This window comes from Alligator mississippiensis, chromosome 4 (assembly GCF_030867095.1).
Source record: "Alligator mississippiensis isolate rAllMis1 chromosome 4, rAllMis1, whole genome shotgun sequence".
Taxonomy (NCBI): Eukaryota; Metazoa; Chordata; order Crocodylia; family Alligatoridae; genus Alligator; species Alligator mississippiensis.
The window spans coordinates 126,537,877-126,558,114 of NC_081827.1; the positions used below are offsets into that span (position 1 = coordinate 126,537,877).

At 40.8% G+C, this 20,238-nt stretch overlaps 1 protein-coding gene across 14 annotated transcripts in view; it reads left to right on the plus strand.

Moving 5' to 3' along the window:
* Nucleotides 1-20,238, plus strand: part of C2CD5 (C2 calcium dependent domain containing 5) — a 120,271-nt gene that overhangs the window by 90,781 nt on the left and 9,252 nt on the right. For 13 of the 14 annotated variants that reach the window (XM_059726584.1, XM_059726587.1, XM_006268831.4 and 10 more), the window contains 5 exons: nt 435-496; nt 3,541-3,639; nt 4,132-4,221; nt 5,425-5,512; nt 6,573-6,659. In XM_059726584.1, the coding sequence (XP_059582567.1) occupies nt 435-496; nt 3,541-3,639; nt 4,132-4,221; nt 5,425-5,512; nt 6,573-6,659 (426 nt within the window). Of the gene's footprint in view, nt 1-434; nt 497-3,540; nt 3,640-4,131; nt 4,222-5,424; nt 5,513-6,572; nt 6,660-7,446; nt 10,107-20,238 lie in introns of those variants that run through there. The other variant, XM_019489482.2, reaches the window with a different exon arrangement.

Consider the following 20,238-nt stretch of genomic DNA (forward strand, 5'->3'; position numbering starts at 1 on the left):
TATAGTAAATGTAGTAGATTTAAGATGCATATAAATTAAATAGAAATTGATGTCTGCCTGTCAAATGATTAAAAGGAAATTCCTCATTTTAAGGATTGTTTTATCACAGTGCTTTATTTGCACGTTTTTTATGATTGATTGAAAAATTATTTATAACACAAAACATAAAAATGGAGCTTCTAAGAATTTTTATATTTACAAATGTTTTATTTTTTGTTCTGCATTGGTTGCAGGAAACGTATATTTATATGCAACACTTTTTTTTTTTTTAAATACTAGTCTGGTGTGTTCCTGTAGTACTGCTGGATATTGATAAATTATGAAAAGCAATGTTTATAAAAGTATCAGGGAGGTTAAATTTAGCTGTTTCAAAATTCAGTACCACTACATTTTTATAGAATTCTTTATAACCATGTAAATGTTTTCCTTAACAGGTTTTTATAGCTGTAACACAGAAATTATGCCTGGTATAAATAACTGGACTCCTGAAATACAGGTAAAGTTGCTCTTCACGTGCATACACACCACATACATGCTCGTGCACACTATACGATTATACTGTTGACAGTTTATACCATTATGCTGTTTTAGCAGATATAACTGAACACTACAGTGCAAGAATAAGTTTTGCCAAGTTTTAGTGTTGTTGAGTTTTGGAAAAAAATAGGCATCACATCAACTACATCAACAGAGCTGTTTTAGAGCAGTGATCCCCAGCTAATTTGGTTCCACAGGCCAGTGCCAGAGTGTGGGACTGTCTCATCTGGCCTGCGGGGCTGGAATATGGTGACAGCAATATTAATTGCTGTGACTCAAAGCCACAGCAGCTGCCACGCCTCCAGCCACCAAATTTCTGGCCCTGCAGACAGGCCTGTGGCCAAGATGACACCGCTCCATGCTTTGGATCTGACTTGCAGGGCCCCCCACGTGTCTGGAAATTTAGAGTCAGGAAAAGTAGGGGCAGCATTGATTGCCACAATTCCAGGTGCAGTTAATGCTGCCAACATTTGTCACACTGACAAATTTCTGGATTCATGGGGAGCCCCACAGGCCAAATTACATGTCTCCATAAGCCGGAGCCAGCCTACAAGCCCTCTTTTGGTCACCCCTGTCTTAGAAGGCCTGCCTAACTATATCTGTGCAACTCCTTTTTAAGGTAATAGTGTTGTATCAGTGTACATAAGTATTTATATTGGGGTTGTGAACTGGTATATAAGATTGAGTTCAGATGGTAAGAACTTTGGTAGGTCTACAAAGGATGGAGGATGGGAGTCACCTCCAAGGAGGATTATTCTGCATTGGTCCGGTCCTGTAGGGAGCATACCAGGAAAGCCAAGGCTGCAACTGAACTCCAACTAGCTTTGAGCATCAAGGACAATAAAAAGTCCTTTTTCAGATATGTGGGGAGCCAGAGGAAAAGCAGGGGCAACATTGGACCCCTGCTGAACCAGATGGGGCAACTGACAACTGACGCCCAGGAAAAAGCCAACCTATTAAATAGGTACTTTGCGTCGGTCTTTCATCAGTCCCATGGGACGCCCATGCCTGCTACGGGACAGGGAAGTCCGGGTGAGGGTGATCCCCTGCCCTCTATTAATGCTGACTTCGTGAAGGAACATCTTGAGAAGCTGGATACCTTCAAGTCAGCCGGCCCTGACAATCTTCACCCCAGGGTGCTCAAGGAGCTGGTGAGCATCATAGCCTAGCCTCTAGCACGGATCTTTGAAAACTCTTGGCGCTCTGGTGTAGTGCCCGAAGACTGGAAGAAGGCCAATGTGGTGCCCATCTTCAAGAAAGGGAGGAAAGTGAATCTGGCTAACTATAGGCCCATTAGCCTGACTTCTATCCTGGGGAAGATCTTAGAAAAGTTTATTAAAGAGGCCATCCTTAATGGACTGGCCAACGCCAACATCTTAAGGGATAGCCAGCATGGGTTTGTTGCGGGTAGGTCTTGCTTGACCAATCTCATTTCCTTCTACGACCAGGTGACCTATCACCTGGACAAGGGAGAAGAGATTGATGTCATATCTCTTGACTTCAAAAAAGCCTTCGATCTGGTATCCCATGATCACCTCTTGGAGAAACTGGCCAATTGTCACTTTGGGTCCTCCACGATCCACTGGCTGGAAAATTGGCTCTGTGGTCGGACCCAGAGGGTAGTAATTGCTGGAAGTCACTCATCATGGTGTCCTGTGACCAATGGGGTCCCCCAAGGCTCTGTCCTTGGACCCATACTGTTCAACATCTTCATTAATGATGTGGACACTGGAGTCAGAAGCGAACTGGCCAAGTTCGCCAATGACACCAAACTTTGGGGCAAAGCATCCACACCAGAAGACAGGCGGGTGATCCAAGCTGACCTGGACAGGCTCAGTGAGTGGGAGGACAAGAATCTGATGGTGTTCAACACCGATAAATGCAAGGTTCTCCACCTTGGGAAGAAAAACCCGCAGCATCCTTACAGGCTCGGCAGTGCTACGCTGGCTAGCACTATGGAAGAAAGAGACTTGGGGGTCATCATTGACCACAAGATGAACATGAGCCTGCAGTGCGATGCTGCAGCTAGTAAAGCGACCAAAACGCTGGCTTGCATCCATAGATGCTTCTCAAGCAAATCTCGGGACGTCATTCTCCTCTTGTACTTGGCCTTGGTGAGGCTGCAGCTGGAATACTGCGTCCAGTTTTGGGCTCCACAATTCAAAAAGGATGTGGAGAAGCTTGAGAGAGTCCAGAGAAGAGCCACGCGCATGATCAGAGGTCAGGGAAGCAGACCCTACGATGACAGGCTGAGAGCCTTGCGGCTCTTTACCCTGGAAAAGTGCAGGCGCAGGGGTGATCTGATGACCACCTATATGTTTATCAGGGGTGACCATCAGTATCTGGGGGAACGTTTGTTCACCAGAGCGCCCCAAGGGATGACGACTAGGTCGAATGGTCATAAACTACTACAACACCATTTCAGGCTGGACATAAGGGAGAATTTCTTTACTGTCCGAGCCCCCCAAGGTCTGGAACGGCCTGCCACCAGAGGTGGTTCAAGTGCCTACATTGAACACCTTCAAGAGCAAACTGGATGCTTATCTTGCTGGGATCCTATGACCCCAGCTGACTTCCTGCCCTTTGGGCAGGGGGCTGGACTCGATGATCTTCTGAGGTCCCTTCCAGCCCTAATGTCTATGAAATCTATGAAACTTAGATTTTATAGTTCAGATGAATTTGAACATGTTATTTATATGTACATGCAAAGTGGAGCATGGCTCCTCCCACAACACTAGTTCATCCTTGATTTTTTTTTTTTTTTTTTTTCATATTCTTATACATACTTAAAACAGTTTTTCTGGACACTTCCTTTACTTTGTAAATTTATATAAAAGTTAAGCACTTCCCTTCAGTATTAGGCCATAGGCCTTAGTTTTTTCTTTCTTTGTCTCAATCATGACTACAAGCAATCAGTTTATAATCATTTGCTTTATTCCTGTTGCAACATTTAAATGTAAAATTGAGGAAAATTTAAGGCAAGCTTGTAACTTTCTGCTTCAGATGTTCACATCAGTAAGAGTATCCAGATTAAGCAACATTACCCTAACGAATCAAATGCTTAACAAGAACTTTAATGATCTCTGTGAGAATCTGCTTAAGGTAGGAATCCTACTATTTAGAAATATGTTTTTATTTAACCAGTGGTATCATGAAACTTTATAACATACAAAAAACAGTTTTACAGCAGATGAATTCATTTAAACTCAAGTAAGATTAAGTGTAACATTTTGAAGTCTGTTTAGGATTATTTTATACAGTTAGATTTGGTTTATTTTAGAATATCTAATTTGTAAGCATCTCTCAAAATATTAAAAATGCTGAATATAATACTAACAATTTCCAAGACTCATGAAGTAAGAATCTTCTCTTTGTCTCAGATTGTTACAGAAGCACTAGTGTTAAAACTGTTGCAGCAGAATGCACTAAACTTAATCATAACTGTTTATATCTCACTAATTGTTTTAAAAGAAATTATTAGAGAAATGATTTTTTAATTCCAAAAATGGAATTCAGTCTTTTGTCTCCAAAATTAATCAGCGATAACTATAACAGGAATATAGAATAACACAAATTGTATCTTATATTCAACAGAGTCTATATTTTAAACTACGTTCCATGATTCCCTGCTGCCTTTGCCACGTAAATTTCACTGTTGCTCTTCCAGAGGATGAATTAATTCAGGTAGCTAAGTTTGTTTGCCTGTAATGTCTGTAGCTATACCCTTTTGTTCTGATTACATTATTTCTTGTGAAATGAACTAAGCTAGAATGAGTCACTATTATGTTTATGGAGGGTTAAAGAACTGTGTTGATTTAGTAATTCTTCCTCCTCTGATTTTAAGAACTACAGTACAAGGAGGCCTTAGGGGACGCTGGAATGCCATCTTTCATACGGGGTTAGAAACTGAAAGTCTGAACTAAAAACCATGAGAGATCCCATGGTGTGTACCATAAAAATAGGGCTATGTCCTTGCTAAATTCTTACTCTGATAACTTTATTACAGTTACCTAATTTTCATGCTGTTGTAAATTAATCTAATGTACATCCTCATTGCTTTTGAAAGAATTGTGTACTTTGCTGCTATGAACTGTTCTGCAGCTTCTGTTGACAACAGAAAGTGTGACTTAATTTCTCCAGTCAGTGAAAAGATCTGTGTATGTATCTTTCCTATCTTAAAAGTACCATGAAGTTTAATTAACTGATGCTACAAGATGCTTTGCAACTTGAAGGCAAAAGATGTATTACAATACTTTAAAAATCTAGTTAAAGTTTTGTGAACAAAATCATAAGCTTACCTAAAATACTGTTAGGTTGCATTTCACAATAAATCTCAGGTCTATAATAATCATTTCTATTGAAAGTTGTGCTTATCTGCTGTATTTCATCATTGTATCACTAATTATAATTTTGATAACTAATAAATTACTCTAATTTAGAGGCTGCTCTGACACGCTACAATTCCAGCACATCAGAGCAGACTCAATCAAGCCTGCTGGATCGTGGCAGTTACTGTGCTCCAGCAGCCTCCCCTGTCTCATGTATTGCCCCGCCACCATTTTGAAGCACAGGGGCAGCACTGATACATGAGGTGCTCCGGGAGAATAGGGGTTGGCAGTGTTTTTGGGCAAAGTGCCAGCCCCTTCCCTGAGATTTGAGTGCCAAGCAAAATGCCTTTGTGTGCCACGCGTGCCAGCGGTTGCCTTCCCATACCTTAGAGTACAGTTTTATAAAGAATGTATGTACTGAAAGAAGAAAAATCAGAATATACTTTTAGTATCTACATGGTATTACCCCAGTGTAGAACCTTAATCCTTACAACATTTTGGAAGACAGTGCAAGAGAGATTTTACATTAAACCTGTGTGCTATGTGTTTATGATTGCAGGTCGCTGTCACAGCAGTTGCAATAACATTTGACAAAAATCAAGCTTTACAAACCAGCAAAGTCCCTGCAGAAAAATCATTGCAGAGAGGTAAACATTTTGAGGGATTTCAGGTTAATCAATTTTTATAATAATTTCTCTTGGAAAGAAATTTACTTTATGCAGCAAATTATATTACTTTTTAATTTCAGTTAAACAACCTAGATCTTCATTGGAGGACTCCTTATAACCAACAGGATTAGTATGATGTGAAACAGAATTCTTGCCTTTTTATATTCAACGTGTCAGTTTTTCTGATACTTTTTTAATTAAATCTAAAGTATGAATAGTATAACTATACCCTGTAGGCTCTCACATTTTTCTGCTTTCACTATATTTTGAACAACAGATTGTAATTGTCACAGAATGTTTGTGCTTATTCTCATAATTTGGTAATTGATACTGAGCTACAAAGCAGTATGTTTCTAACACTAATATAGTTCAATAATAATAGAAAGGCATTTCCTTCTCAGGGTTCCTCAAGAGCTTCTGTGAAATATCATGATATATGCAGTCTGGCTTCTAGTATTGAAGGATAATTGCTATACTTGTCTCCCTATCAACAAAATAAATAAATGGACTCAGTTTAAAGATAGAATAGTCTCTTCAACCCTGTAAATGGGTCTTCTCAGCCATACATTAACCTCACTCATGAGGCTTGCTTCTACATCTAATATTTGCTTCATATAGATAGTGGACTTAAGTATCCAAGCTGATCAGCCCCACTTCTTTCACATGTTAAAGCTGGGATAAGTAAGGATATGTTGTAGAAAAATAGATGGGAAATTTTCCTTGGGTTGTTAACTAAGTTGAGGGAGACCTAAAATGCAGAGGTTGGTTTAAAGGTCTTTTCTCTAAAATACTTTTAAATCAAGCCCTGTTGAGTAGAATTCAGATTCTACATTATTCAGGCATTTTGCAGCTGTATTAGCAAACATCTAACTGTTTATCTACACACAGCATACATTGTGATGTGTTCATGTTGAGTAAATGTATTCTGGTCAGTTCTTACTCCATTACATCTGTAGTTTGTATTTATATGGGCAAGACTTTTTTTTTTTTTAATTATCTGTTTAATGTGTTTGTATATTTTGGGTTTTTTTTGTTTAAGCCTCTACGGACAATGAAGAGCAGCTACAGTTTCCATTAGAACTTTGCTCTGATCCTCTTGCTTCACAACCATTCTCACCAGCTAAAGGTTGGTTAAATGAAAAGAAAAATCTGGTCTTTGGTTTTCTAGTTACTCACCCTTACTGTTGTTGAATTACATTCTCATGAAAGGAACTCGAGTCATTTTTGATATCCAGTGATACTCCAAATGTACCTTCAGTCAGATTTCTCAAGCTTCAGAAAGAGGACAGCCTAGCACTCTTTTCTCTCCCATCCCTCTTCCCCAGCTTTCCTGTCCTTTTACTTACCATCTTTTCCATTTTCTTTATTATACATAGATCATCATAATATGGTTTATTGTTGCTGGATATCTGTAGTTGTGTCCCATGTAGTGTTGCTTCCACAGGTATCTTGTGTAAAATGACTGCCCGTTGCATCAGGCTCAAATATCAATCATAATTACAATAATGATAGTCGGATTTGTCTCATGCATAGAAAAAAATGTTTTCTCTTGTGGACTTTGAACTCTTACTCGGTTGAGTAAAAGAGCATTTAGTTTCCCTTGTACAATTTTCTTAATGGAGTTCACTACTTTAGATGGAGCAAGTGAAAGGAGCTATTACTGATGGCTGTTGAATTGTTTTGTACAGTTGCTCTAAGCTGCTGAAGCTCCAGTTATAGCTGCATTTCAATGCCAAGTAAAGCAGTTCCTCTAGGTAAAGTATGCTGAAAGGTCATATTGTCAGCTGTTATAAGTCTAGGCACATGGACTTCCATGTGTGTTAGCTGAAAATCTGGCCCCACACACCTTGGGATGGAGGAAATTTAAATAGATATAGACAATTATTTGTTTATCATGGTATACTTTTTTCTAGGCGATTTGAAGAACTCCTTCACCTACCTGTTGCCTACCGTCAAATATGTTAGAAAGGAACTGGATTTGTTCAACCGCATTCATTCAGATTTATAGAATGTATGATATGATAATAGTTTTTAATTTTTATTCTTTACTCCTATATTGTTTAATTTCTTAATTGGTGCCTATGGAAGATCTTTAATATGCATAACCTCTGTACAAAATCTATTTTTTCTTTTTAATAAAAGTACCATGAACCTTATTTAGGTGTTCAGAACAAAAAATGGCTTATTGTAAGCCATTTTCATTAACTGCAGGAATAATGTGAGCCAAACTTTTTCCCACTTATGACTTGTTACCTTGGTCTAATAGCAGCCTAGACAGTGACAGGTCCCAATCAATTAAATTAATTATACAGTTACCATATTTTCATGTCTCACCCCTCTCCCCCTCTAATAAGTCATGTCACCAAATAAGGCATGTTTTTGGAAGGCAGAACATAGAAAAAAAATTCTTCCAAATGCTTGACTGACTTGTGTAATAGACTGGAAAAACTGTGTCTAGGAAGTGTGGCATCCCAGAAGACAGTCTGGGTGAGGCAGCAGGAACTTTCTAGTGCAGCAGGACGGTAACAAGGCTAGGCCTCAGACCCTTACAAGGGCAGTAACAAAGGTTTCTTTATTTTAATTAGTTCTTTATAGAAGTTCCTGCAAATAGTAAAGTACTACGTATACACTATAAGCCTCACTGACATACTGTAGACTGCATGCAGCAGCCTACTTGCACTGAGCCCGCTCAGTTTCAGGCACAAACTACAATGCTCAACCAATAGCTATGGCTGTGACAGCGTCAACACAAGACTCCACCCCGTCTGCTTATTGGAGCCAGAAGCAAGTGGCAGCCATCTTGGTAGCCAGAATTAAGCAGATTGCTCTGCTATTCATCTGTGTTTCTATCCCAGCAAATAAAAATCAGCCCACCTATTTAAGACAGGCACTGTAATTTTAGAGGGCTAATTTTTTGGGGAAGGTACATGTGGCCTGCAAGTAAATATGGTAAATGGAGCTCAGTTACATTATAAATCTGATAGTGGGACCAACAAGTTCCTGTGCACTTAAGCAATTGATGCACTTAGCTCATGCAGAAAGCTGGTATTTTTTAGAATCTCAAATCTAAATAGTAGTTTAAAAGGTGGGACTAGCATTGTATTACATAATTAAGCAAACAATGCATATATCCAGTATTCATATATGTGGTATATGTGGTATCAGAAAATTGACTTTCACATAGTATGGTTACTCCTAAACCATTTGTCTGTTTTTGTTGTTTGTTTATTGGACTGCTTGCATTTAGCTTCCCAAGTGGTCTGGGGTTCATTAGGGATTTGAAAGGTTAATAATTTAACTGATAAGTGCAGTGATAACCAGTTAGCTTACTGGTTATCCTTCAGCTAGGGTCAGGTCCAGTCTAGCAGGGGAAGAGGGTAAGGGAAGCTGCGCAGTGCCCCATCAGAAATCGGAAGGCAACAGGGTGAGCAGGAAGGGTGAGGGGAACTAGTACCCATAGTCTAAGAGGAAAACAGGGAGCAGCTTAGAGACTCATCAATTAAGCAGTTAGCTGCTTATTCACATGTGCTCCCTCCCTCCCAGAGGGCCTTCATGTAGGCTATGTTGTCTGATTGGACTGGCCTTCTCTCCCTCCTGCCCCCCACTCCCCCAGTCAAATGGCCCCAGGAGCCTGGAGTTGCTCCCAGCAGCAGCTATGTTATTGGTTAGTCATTTAACTGATATAATTAGAGGAGGTTAAACGAATATTTTTTTAAATAATATTTACATCCCTAGGATCTATCAGTCAATACTGTACACTAGTTATAGCCTGGCCCTCAGAGTAAGTCTTCAATAGATTAACCAGTTATGAAAATAATAAAAATAATAATAATAGGAGGGAAAAGCATAATTAAGTTCCCTTCATCATTTCCGGGCAGAGGGGTGTCTCTCCTCTTTTGTCTTTATGATAGTCTCCCCAACCTTCATTAGACTGAAGGAACGATATTTCCTGAGACTTGTATGGGAGCAAGAAACAACCTGTCCTACAACCAAATTGTGTTCTTTTGATAATTGGTTGGCTCTTATTTCTCCATTAAATTAAGTATCATGGCATCTCTAATTTCTTTTTAGTAAAGATTTCATTGAGATCTCTGTATTAGTAAGTGTAATATCTATTACTTGCTTAATATTGGAGCACTCTGCTTGCATAATAGCTTCTGGCCACTACAGGGTAATCTACTCCATATGTAACTAAATCACTTAGTTCTAAGTGTTCTTCTCATTGATTCAGTTGTACACTACACCACTTAAAACTTCTGGCTAGCCATTGATTTAATCTTTTGTCTTTTTACACACAGGTGCTGAGACTTCAAAGTAACTGTATAACTAATTCAATAATATATTACCTACTTTGATCTCCCATATTTTAAATTGTATTTAGCATACTTACAAAATATTTTTGGTATATTAATCGTAAGTGAATAAATGGTGATATTTTTTTTATCATCCTTACATCATAAGTCTACAAAGGCTGATAGATATTTTTATATCTGATTTTAAAGTTTTTCCAACAAAAAAGTATATATTATTACTATTATCTCAGACCAATAAAGAGCTGAATTCAACTTGAGAATCTGTCTGAATACTTACTACTTGGATCTGTTCTTTGTAAAGTAAAACCAAAGATCATGCAAATGAAAAGTTAGCATTTTCTCAGAGGCCCCAGCACATGTCTGAAAAGCAGCAGCAACTGTATAGAGAAGCCAGCCCTCTCCATTTCTTGGACTTTTTCCTAGCTCTCTTAGCCATATTCCTCCTTCCCTGTAACTTCCTATGCAGGTAGGTGGAAAGGAAGCCTGGAAATGGAATGAGGGAAAGTTGTTTGAAGCACCAAGCTAAGAAAGAGGTTGTGGGAGCTGCTGTTTCAGTTCTGTGCATGATGTCTAGGACTTATAGAAGACCATGAAAAAAGAAGGCATTCATCACTTCTTGCAGACAAGGTTCTTTGGGTAAACGTATCAAATGTATCAAGGATAAAGCCTGTAGCAATGTTGATCTAAGAATACAATTAGTCAGTGTGCTAGAGGCGAATTCTTTTAGTAGACCAACTAGACAGTTGCAACTTGCACACTGACTCCTTGGGTAAATGTGATATCTTCTATTAGACCAAATAAATAGTTGGAAAAATTGTTCTTTACAAGCTTTCAGGCACAAACACTAGGCCTGTGCAAATAGGGAAGTATTCAATTCGGATTTGGTGCCGATTCAGAGAGATTCAGCCATAGACTATAATGGGGAATCTCTGAAATACCTATAACTTTGTCATTTTTTGGCTGATTCAGACAAAAAATTGTTGGGATGGTAGCCCCTTCTGAGGGCATGAAGACTGACAAGTTTTAAGGAGATAGGTGCTGGGGCTTCTGGGTAACTGCACCTCAGAGTCTTGAAAACAAAACTCGTGTTTCGTGTGTGTGTGTGTGTGTGAGGGCAGATTTGGATGAAAACAGAAGGCATGGTAGCCCCTTCTGAGGGTATGAGGCTTGCCAAGTTTCAAGGAGATAGGTGCAGGGGTTTCTGGGAAACAGCACCTCAGGCTACTGACAAGCAAAACTTGTGACCATGGGTGACAGTGAGTGTATGTGTTAAGGTACACCCTCACTGGTGCTGGGGCCTCTACACAACATAGCAGTGTGCCCCCATGAGGTCTCCTCCTCCCCTACAGCCTCAGCCCAGTCCACCACTTCAAATAACAACAGGTAAGCAGTGCACTGCAGCACAGTAGCACCAGCAGCATCTCAGGCAGTCAAACTGTGACAGAGCCTTTCTTTCCTTTCCTGCAGGAGCTTCTTCTCCAGCAGCTGCCAGAGCACTCTCCCTGCCAGCCCCAGCCCTGGGGCTTAGATGTGCCTGGGGCCCTGTGTCTTTCTGGTCAACTGACCCGGGGACAGGTGCTGGGGATGTTGGTCTAAGGACATGGCACTGGCAGACAAGGTTATTTGGATCAATCTGGTATCATTTAGTAGACCAACTGAATAGTTAGAGAAATATGTCTTAGCAAGGTTTCGAATTGAAAAACCCTTTCTTGGGCTGAGGAAGCACCCACAGTTGGTGCGTCTGTGTGTCCTTCTTAGATGGAAGGATTAGTAAAGAAGCCAGAGGCTGGCATGCAATGCATGCAAGAAAGCCAGTCAGTGAAAACAGAAATGGAGGCATTAGGGGGTGAGAGAGACGGGCTGGGGTAGGGCGGAAGAGGAACGTAGCAGGTAAAAATGGAGAGGTACCTGGTGAGTCAGATGTCTGGCAGGTTGTAGTGTGTCATAAATCCAATGTCTAAATTGAGTCCATGAGTTTCTGTATTTAGGAGGTTGATGAAGTGAAGTTCATAGGACCAGCTGTGAAAAGTGGTTTGTAAATTCAAACAAGCACCAAACCTCGCTAACCTCATCACCAGAAGCCTGCAGCTCAAAACACAAAACCTGCCAACATATCTCCAGTACCCCCACAAACTGCACATTAGAATCTATCAAAGACAAGAATACCCAACTACTTGTGGGGGCACATTTCTCACAAAAAACCCCACTCTGTTTCCAGTCTCTAGGCCCCTCCTCAAAGGGAATTTACAAACCATTTTTCACAGCCGGGACTATGAACTTCACTTCATCAGCCTCCTAGGTACAGAAACTCATGGACTCAATATAGATATGGGATTTATGACACACTACAACCTGGCAGACATCTGACTCCCCAGGTACCTCTCTACATTTACCTGCTACATCACCCTTCCCCACTACTCCAGCGTGTGTCTCTCACCCCCTGATGCCTCCACTTCCATTTTCACTGACTGGTATTCTTGCCTGCATTGTGGGCCAGGCCAGCCTCTGGCTTCTTTACTATTCCTTTCGTCCAGGAACACTGCAAGTGCTTCCTCAGCCTGATGATGGATTTTTCAACCCAAAAGCTGGCATCCCAAGCAGCCAAGCTGAGCTCACCTGGAGCCTTACAATTCCATTGCAACCATGAGCAAGCCTCAGGCCTGTCAAAGACATGTTGGGTCTGGGCTTTCCCCAGCCAGGACTGTGCATGCATGCAGTGGCTGGAGGTTAAAAACAACACTGTGTACATAAGTAAATGACATTAAATACATTATGATTTCAGTTTACTTTTATTTTTTTATGACTACCGCTATAAGGCAGGAAAGAGGAGAGCTGTGATGGATAAAAATAAAATAATTTTTGGATCTACTTGTTCTTGCTTTTGTGTTATTTGTAGTAGGCTTATTTTTAAATTGTTGTTTTCTATAGTACCTCCAGACCAGCCTTGATAAGGTTTTCCTGTACTATGAAAATTATCCCTTGCTGAAAGGCTGTCACCAATAAGTTTAGTTAAATTAGAGTTAGAATATGGTTAAAACTACAAAAGTAGACAAGACAGTTTCTCATCCAACCAGTAGTATTGTGCTTATAAAATGAACATTCCCTGAAATTTGAGTTGACTTTGTGTGATGGTTCAAAGTTTTTGTACTAAAAGCAAGCAGACAAATTTCATCTGGTTGAGTAGCTTCACTCAGCAAAAAAAAATCTATTGCATTTTTAAAGTATTATGGTATTTGAACATCTTGGCTTTGGAAATCTTGTAGTAATAACAGTTCTAACTTTCCTGTGTAAATTATAGATACTGGGAGAGAGAAGGGCCGAAAATGTAATGTTTCCAACATCATATCTGTAATTTGCAGTTACTTGCTAGACTGCTTTTTGCTGATTTCTACAGTCAGTCCAGCTAAGTGAGCCTTTCTTCTAGAATATTTTGTGAAGTCTGTTATAATTGGCAAAGAGCACTTGTGTTCTCAAGTGAAGGAAAAGTGAGATAAATAGCTGATATCTGTTGAGAAGTATTGGATGTGTGCCAGTTTCTCGTAAAGTACTGATCTACAATTCTTTAGATGGCAAGGTCGGCTACAGCTGAGTTAAATATTTCTGCATTCTATTGCTAGTCCTTGATTCGTAGGCAGGAGGTTGAACAGGAAATTCTATTGGCAATAAAGAAGAGTAGTGTAATGGCTTGTCCTAAAAGTATATTTTTAAAACTACAGTTTTAATCTCTGGGGTGGGAAGGCCCATCTCTACCAATAAAAGAGAGAGAAAATGGGGAAATAAAGAAAAGAACTCTTTTGGTTAATAGAGAGGGTCTGTAGGAAAATTCAGTGGAGATGAACCAACTTGAAAGAGTACACTGCCTGCAGTGCTGGGGTAACAGGTGGTATAGGCAAGGTATTCTGAGGCTGCTAATTTTACAAGCCTGTTTAAGGGTTGTGCTTGTATTGTTTTGACCATATTACTTGTAACACAAAATCTAATGGAATGTCTTGGAAAACACTAGAGATAATATTGACGAAAAGTACAGAATACATTGAGAAAAGTGTATGAGCCTAAGTGGGGAGCTAGTCCTCTTCTCTTTCATTCTTGTTCCTTTCAATTCTCTAAAAACGGTGAGTGGCGGGCATGTGTCTTGAATGTATCAATCTGAATACTAGTACAATGAGATCAAAATAGAGTGTGGTGGAGCACCTTTAGGGGGTGCTCACCACTCGAAGGCTTTAACAGGCTCTGAGGTGAGCCTGCTTTGGCAGAGCAGCAGGGGGGAACCTTCCTCAGGAACTGTTCTAAAGGGGGAAGGTGTGTGGTAGAGCACCTCTGGTGCCTGCCACTTTAAGAGCCTAAAGAGGCAACCTGGCAGGTGAAGCCCAGCTCTAATGAGCAGACATTTTAAGATTCAGGCTAGCAGAGCTGGAGGCAGCACTCTGCTGCCTGGCACTGGGGAGACAACATCTACCAGTGGAGCGGCTGCTCCAATAACACTAGGAGGTAAGGGCAAGAGCGCATGAGCATGGTTAGGTGGCTCTTGGTCCTGGGCATGACCTAAAACTGCACCCTGCCAAGGATAGGTGGCCTGGTGGGGCTGTTCATGGCAGAACTGTCCCCTAGAAATGCCAGGCCAGTTACCACTCTGGTGAAAGGTGAGTAGGGGTGTCTAAACCTCAGGCTAGGCTCCCCGACTGTATGTGTGTGTGTGGAGCAAGGAGCCCAGTATGAGTGAGGGGCCAGGATATGGTTATATGTGGATACCAAGGGTGGCGAGTAGTAAGGCCCTGCAAACAGGGGGGCCTGCACTGAGGCCCTGTAAGGAAGAGGCATGAAAGGGGCCCTGGTGAGCAGGGGGCTGGAGGGTGGGCTCTGCTAATATTGGGGGCCAATTTAGGTCCAGGTAAGCCTTAGGGTGCTTGAGGCCGCAGGTGGGCTGGAGGCTGATTGGGTGGGGCGGCTGAGGAAGTGCCACAAGTAAACAATGGGGCAAGTCAGGAGCCCCTAATTCAGAGCAGCTGGGTGAGCAACCCCGTGAGGGACTAATGGCAGAGTCACACCAGTGTTCTCCTAGCCACCCAGCGCTCACTTGGATGAGGGTCACAGTAGAGGCCCAAGAGGCTGCCACTTGCTGGCCAGGGAGTGCAGGGAAACAAGCCCCAGAACTCCCTGGGCAAGGGCTAGGTGTGTGTGGCCCCAGGAAGAGGAGGGGCAGTATGAGAGTGGCCCCGCAAGGAGACAGTATGAGAGACCATGTGAGAGGTGGTGGAGTGAGAGAGGCCTCAGTGAGAGGGGAGGCGGTATGAGTGTGGCCCGTAATAGGGCAGAAAGCGAGAGGCCTAACACTGGGATGAGTTGAGCCTGGCCTCAGGCTAGAGCAGAGCTCAGCTGTTAGGAACATCTGCAAGGCTTGGGATGCAGTACAGGGGTGGTTAGAGCTCCATACATAGGCCCAGGAGAATAGGGCGTACGAAGGTCAGCCTCCCGCCTAATTAAGAACTTAATTTTTAAACAGCAAGGCATGGCAGGCGATAAAGGTGGGAGGCGTGCCTATAGGCAGGTAGGAGACTAGCATTGTGGCTGGTTGGGGAGTTCCCACTTTGCCACAGAGAGCAATTAAGTTTTCAGAAGTTTCTAAATATAAGTGACTTTATAAGTGAACCGACAGGTACCTATATATGTAGATACCCAGCATTTCTAGTTCCGAGAGTTTTTTGCCAACTTTGTTAAGTCTCCTGCAGTAATCCTTTGATGTGTTTCAGAGAAAAGGTTTTTGAGATGGATAAAATGCCTTTTTTCCCCCTGTCCAATTAAATTCTTTCACGGTTTAGCTGGGCTGACAGTTGGAGATCATCATTTTTTTGCTTTTGCTTGCACTGCTACTTTTGTTATATAGCAATACTCCATACTAGGAATAACTAGAATGCTAGGGCCGGTGTAGCAGTTGAAAGGAGACGGGGTGAATTAGGTTCCAACTTTTCTATCTGACCCACCTCTTGGGCTGAGTACGTGGCTGACCCCTATGTTGTATTTCCACTCTTTAATCCAGGGGTGGGCAAAATACGGCCCGGGGGCTGAATGTAGCCCACTAGGCCATTCTATCCGGCCCGCAGGGCCCCTAAAAAATTTAGAAAATTAATATTTATCCGCCCCTGGCTGCCTGTCATGCGGCCCTCGATGGCTTGCCGAAACTCAGTAAGCGGCCCTCTTCCCAAAATAATTGCCCACCCCTGCTTTAATCCGAGACCATGCCAACCAAGTGAGATAATTTTAGTAACAAACCTCACTGGAAGGATTCAGCTAGTCTGAGTCCTCTTGAGAGTGCTGTGGAATATAGTGATGAGTTTTGGAAATTGTTATAATATTTTGAACTATATTCATCCCCAGATGTGTAGCTAGCTTCATAGCAAATTTAAGGCTGGGTTCTACAAATTAATATTGAGAATTGTTTATTGAGAACATTTAATGGATGTTGTTCCCAAGTGGTAGTTTCCAAGCTTTGTTGTATTTTAAGTTTTTAAATATATTTTTTAAACGCTACTGTAATTGACTGTCTCTGACTTCAAGTTAACATTCTCATCTTGATCTTCAAATAAGCTTAAAATTTCCTTGTCAAAACACTTCTTTACTTTTCGTAAGGAGAGAATGATGTCTTGAACTTGGTACTAAACACAGTCATTACTACCCTCAGCCTGGAGAACAAGATCTAATATTTTTAGGCTGCAGGGGCTACTATCTAAGATTTGACTTTTGGTTTTTAGCAGATTACTCCACTGTTTTTTAAAATGACAGTTCTTCTGCCTTAACTAATAAATACCAGCTGATCTCACTATCATATGAAAGTTTACAGTACATCTCATTTTCAATCTACAATGATGGAAAGACCAAGGAGGCCCACGTAGCCAAAGTCATTATGGCCCTGTCAGTAACTTTCTCAGTTGGTAGCAATTTCAGAGATTCTTCACTAAGCAAAGAAAATATCCTTATCACAAGAGACTGTTGAATCAAGCTACTTTTATCGTGCCATTGAAATTTTCTGAGCTATTTCCCTCTGGAAGTTCCACAAGGCAGCAGTATTCAATCTGACATCTATTCTTTATAGTGAGATCATTTTTTGAAGATATGTTTTATGCACGGTATTTACACTTGTGCCCTTCTACACAAGTCACGCAGAAAATTCCCCAGTTCTTAAGTTGGGTTTTTTAATGTTTTTATTTTGAGGCATCAGTATGTTGTTTCATGGACAGATAGGTCCTGATAGTTTTGCTTTATGGTCATAGAGCACCCTTCCTGCTCAGGTTCACTGGGGCTGTGGATAGATCACATGATTTGTACAAAGTAATCTACCCTGAAGGGTGGACAAATGACCACCTTTTAAGTTGGTTGCCCATAATATGCAGTCTTACAACGCTTAGCCAGTAGATTAAGTTTGCATTGAGCAAATGGCTACTTCACAGTTGACTAGGGAAGCAGATCCACAAGTAGTCACTGGTGTAAATTAAGCCAGTGTATAATTTCTTCCCATTTTCTAAGGGCTGACTTAAGATAGTGAAAATCTTTGTTGTGTATCTCTCCCACTTTTAGCCCAGAGTACAAGTAATTTACTTCAAAGTAAACATGTCGGCTGGTTTAAACCTTAGCACTGTTACTAATAAAGAACACTGACCATTCTGAAGTATTTATAGAAATTTTGTCAAGTTTTGCTCCTTAAGTTTTTGGTTATCACTTTGTAATAGGGGCTCAGCGTGGTTATCAGTTACCTATTGGTGTATATCTTGTAGAGCTTTCTTTTCTAGATTGAACTTGCATTAGTATCCAAATTCAGCCTTAGAGCCCCACTGAATTTATACTTGTTTGGAAATGTCATGTTAATCAGGGGAATGCGGAATGATTTATTATGAGTGGTCAGTGCCTCCAAAAAGTCATCAAGATTACTGAAACATTTGCCATCAGGGAGTGAAGCAAAGGAAATGAGTGGAGTTTCCATCAGCACCTGCTGAAAGAAGTAGCTGTGTTTAATCTAGGGAAATTAGAAGACAAATATTACCAGCCCCACTGATTCTGTGTAAAACTTTCAAGATATTTCAAATCTTTTAAAGTACAAAAAAATTACGTTGAATATTTAAAAATGCTTCTCTTCCCTTTTGACTTGCTCTTATCAATTTCTCCAACTTGGTAGAAACTGAGATAACTTGTGACTTAACCCATCCTGGTTTCACTTGCTGCCCACGGGAACTCTTCTTGGATGGACATGGGATTTTGCTTGGGAATGTTAAAACTCCTCCCATTTTGTCTCTGTTTTTATCCTGTGGGGCATACATTCTCCACGAGATGATGCATGTTCTACCACTACATGGTATATCAAGACCTGTGGTGACATTCACTAAAACTGATGAGGTTCCTCTGCTTGTTTAGATCTTCCTCCAGTACTTTGTGCAGCTGACATCTCTCAGATATGTCTGTCTGTAAAACAAGAGTGCGTGATGTATGATGTTTGTTCCTCTGTTGCAGTAACGAGGAAAGCTGCTTGCAGTTATTTAACTTGGACAAGTCTAACAGCAAACTTATTTGGAATAGATATTTCAGTGCTCTCAATTTGCTGTGATCAGTCTAAACTACAACCACCTATAAGGGTCTAGGCTTTATTGTAGCAAAAAGTGTACAAGTCATAAGTTTTTAGATTTAAGAGGAAGACAAGATGGACAGTAATCTGTTTGTGTTTCTTTAGAATAACAATTTAAATGTTTATGACGACCTTCTGCCCCAGTTTTTACAGTCGTATGGTGAAGTAAAAGAGCAAAAACTGTTCACTTTCTTGTTTGTACTGCATACCAAGATCATGGGTATCGGTATGGGAAGAAGAGCAGTCGTCATTGAGCCAAAAATTAACCCCAGCCTGACCTGTTCACTATTAAGGTGCTAAGTACATGCCTTAGGAGGTGGCTGTGGAAATTATGGTATGTTAGGTATAAATATGCATTGAGGTTCTATTTTCTAGGAGCAATGAGCAAACTGAAAGGCAAATATATGATTCTCAGTGTCATTGCCTTCCAGTCTGCTTTAGGGATAGAACACTTACAAGTTGGAGGTAGATTGTGGTGTGAAGCATAGCCACAGTTGAGTCCCTAGAAAGGGTGATAAATTTCCTTCCCCAGTTCAGGTACCCCACCATCGCAGCATTTATGAGCCGCTTGCTACCTTGAGATATGTAGAAAAACCATTTTAAAGCTGTGTCCATGTCTGAATCATCGAATCTTTCTGAATCTCTCCATATCAATTTGGAGGGTTCAGATTCGATTCAGAGAGATTAAAGGGTCTTCTGATTCAATTTGGATTCAGAGATTCAGCCGCCGAATTGGGCCGAGTCGAATCAGTGACCAAAACTTCACACAGACCTACTCCCCTGGTGCTGGCAGCTACAGTGCTCCAACCCGATCCAATCCTTGCAATCCCCCCCCCCCCCCCCCCATACAAATTAAATTTAAATATATAAATCAGATTGTTTCTCTACCTGGTCCACCGAAATTCTTTGAATTAGTTTGCCAGTCTGCAGTATAAAAAATGTTGAGCGCAACTAAGCTAGAGGATCTTCCTTCTCTGCTCAGATCACACTGATCTCTACATTTGGGATTAGAAAGGAATTTTATCCCACAGTCAGATTCGTGTGGAGTATGGGGTGGGGGGTGTTCCTGCTTCTGCAGCAGGGGCAGTGATCCTCTGCCTTGACTTTCTTGAGTATATTAACAGTTAACTTCCTGTCCTTGTAGTGGCAGAACATTGACAGTGCCCTTGTCTCCCTGCCTTAGTGTTGTCAAGTTAGGGTGTTCTTGGTGTACTGGGGCCATGTGTTTGGTAGCTGTGCAAGAGAACCATTTGTGCTGTTTTAAGAATAGGTTAGACATACATAGAGGTGATCCTGCCTTGAGCAGGGGATTGGACTAAACCATCTTCTGAGGTCCATTCCAACCCTACTTTTCTACGATTCTGTGAATTTGAATTTTGCTCTCTCCTCTACTTAGTTCCTTTGTAAGTATATTCTTTGTGCATATAGCCATCAAATTAGGTTGATTATTAAACTGCTTCTTTGCATATGTAGACTGCTATATTTCTTTCTAGCTGTTTATCATTTTTATATTCAAACAACAGATAAGTTAATTCAGTGTCTCTTCCTAAATCATTCTCTACTATTTTCATAATTTTATTCATCCATAATTAGATTATTCTTTTTTCATCTGTTTTTCAAAACACGCTTCTATAAATGAATTCAACTTTTGAATTCTAAGTGGTAACTACTATTTATATCATAGGGCACAGATGTAATAATGAAGATAATGGTTTTGTATTGGTTTACAGTGTGCTCCCAAAGTGCATTAATCTAATCCACATAGTGGTATAAAATATGCATGA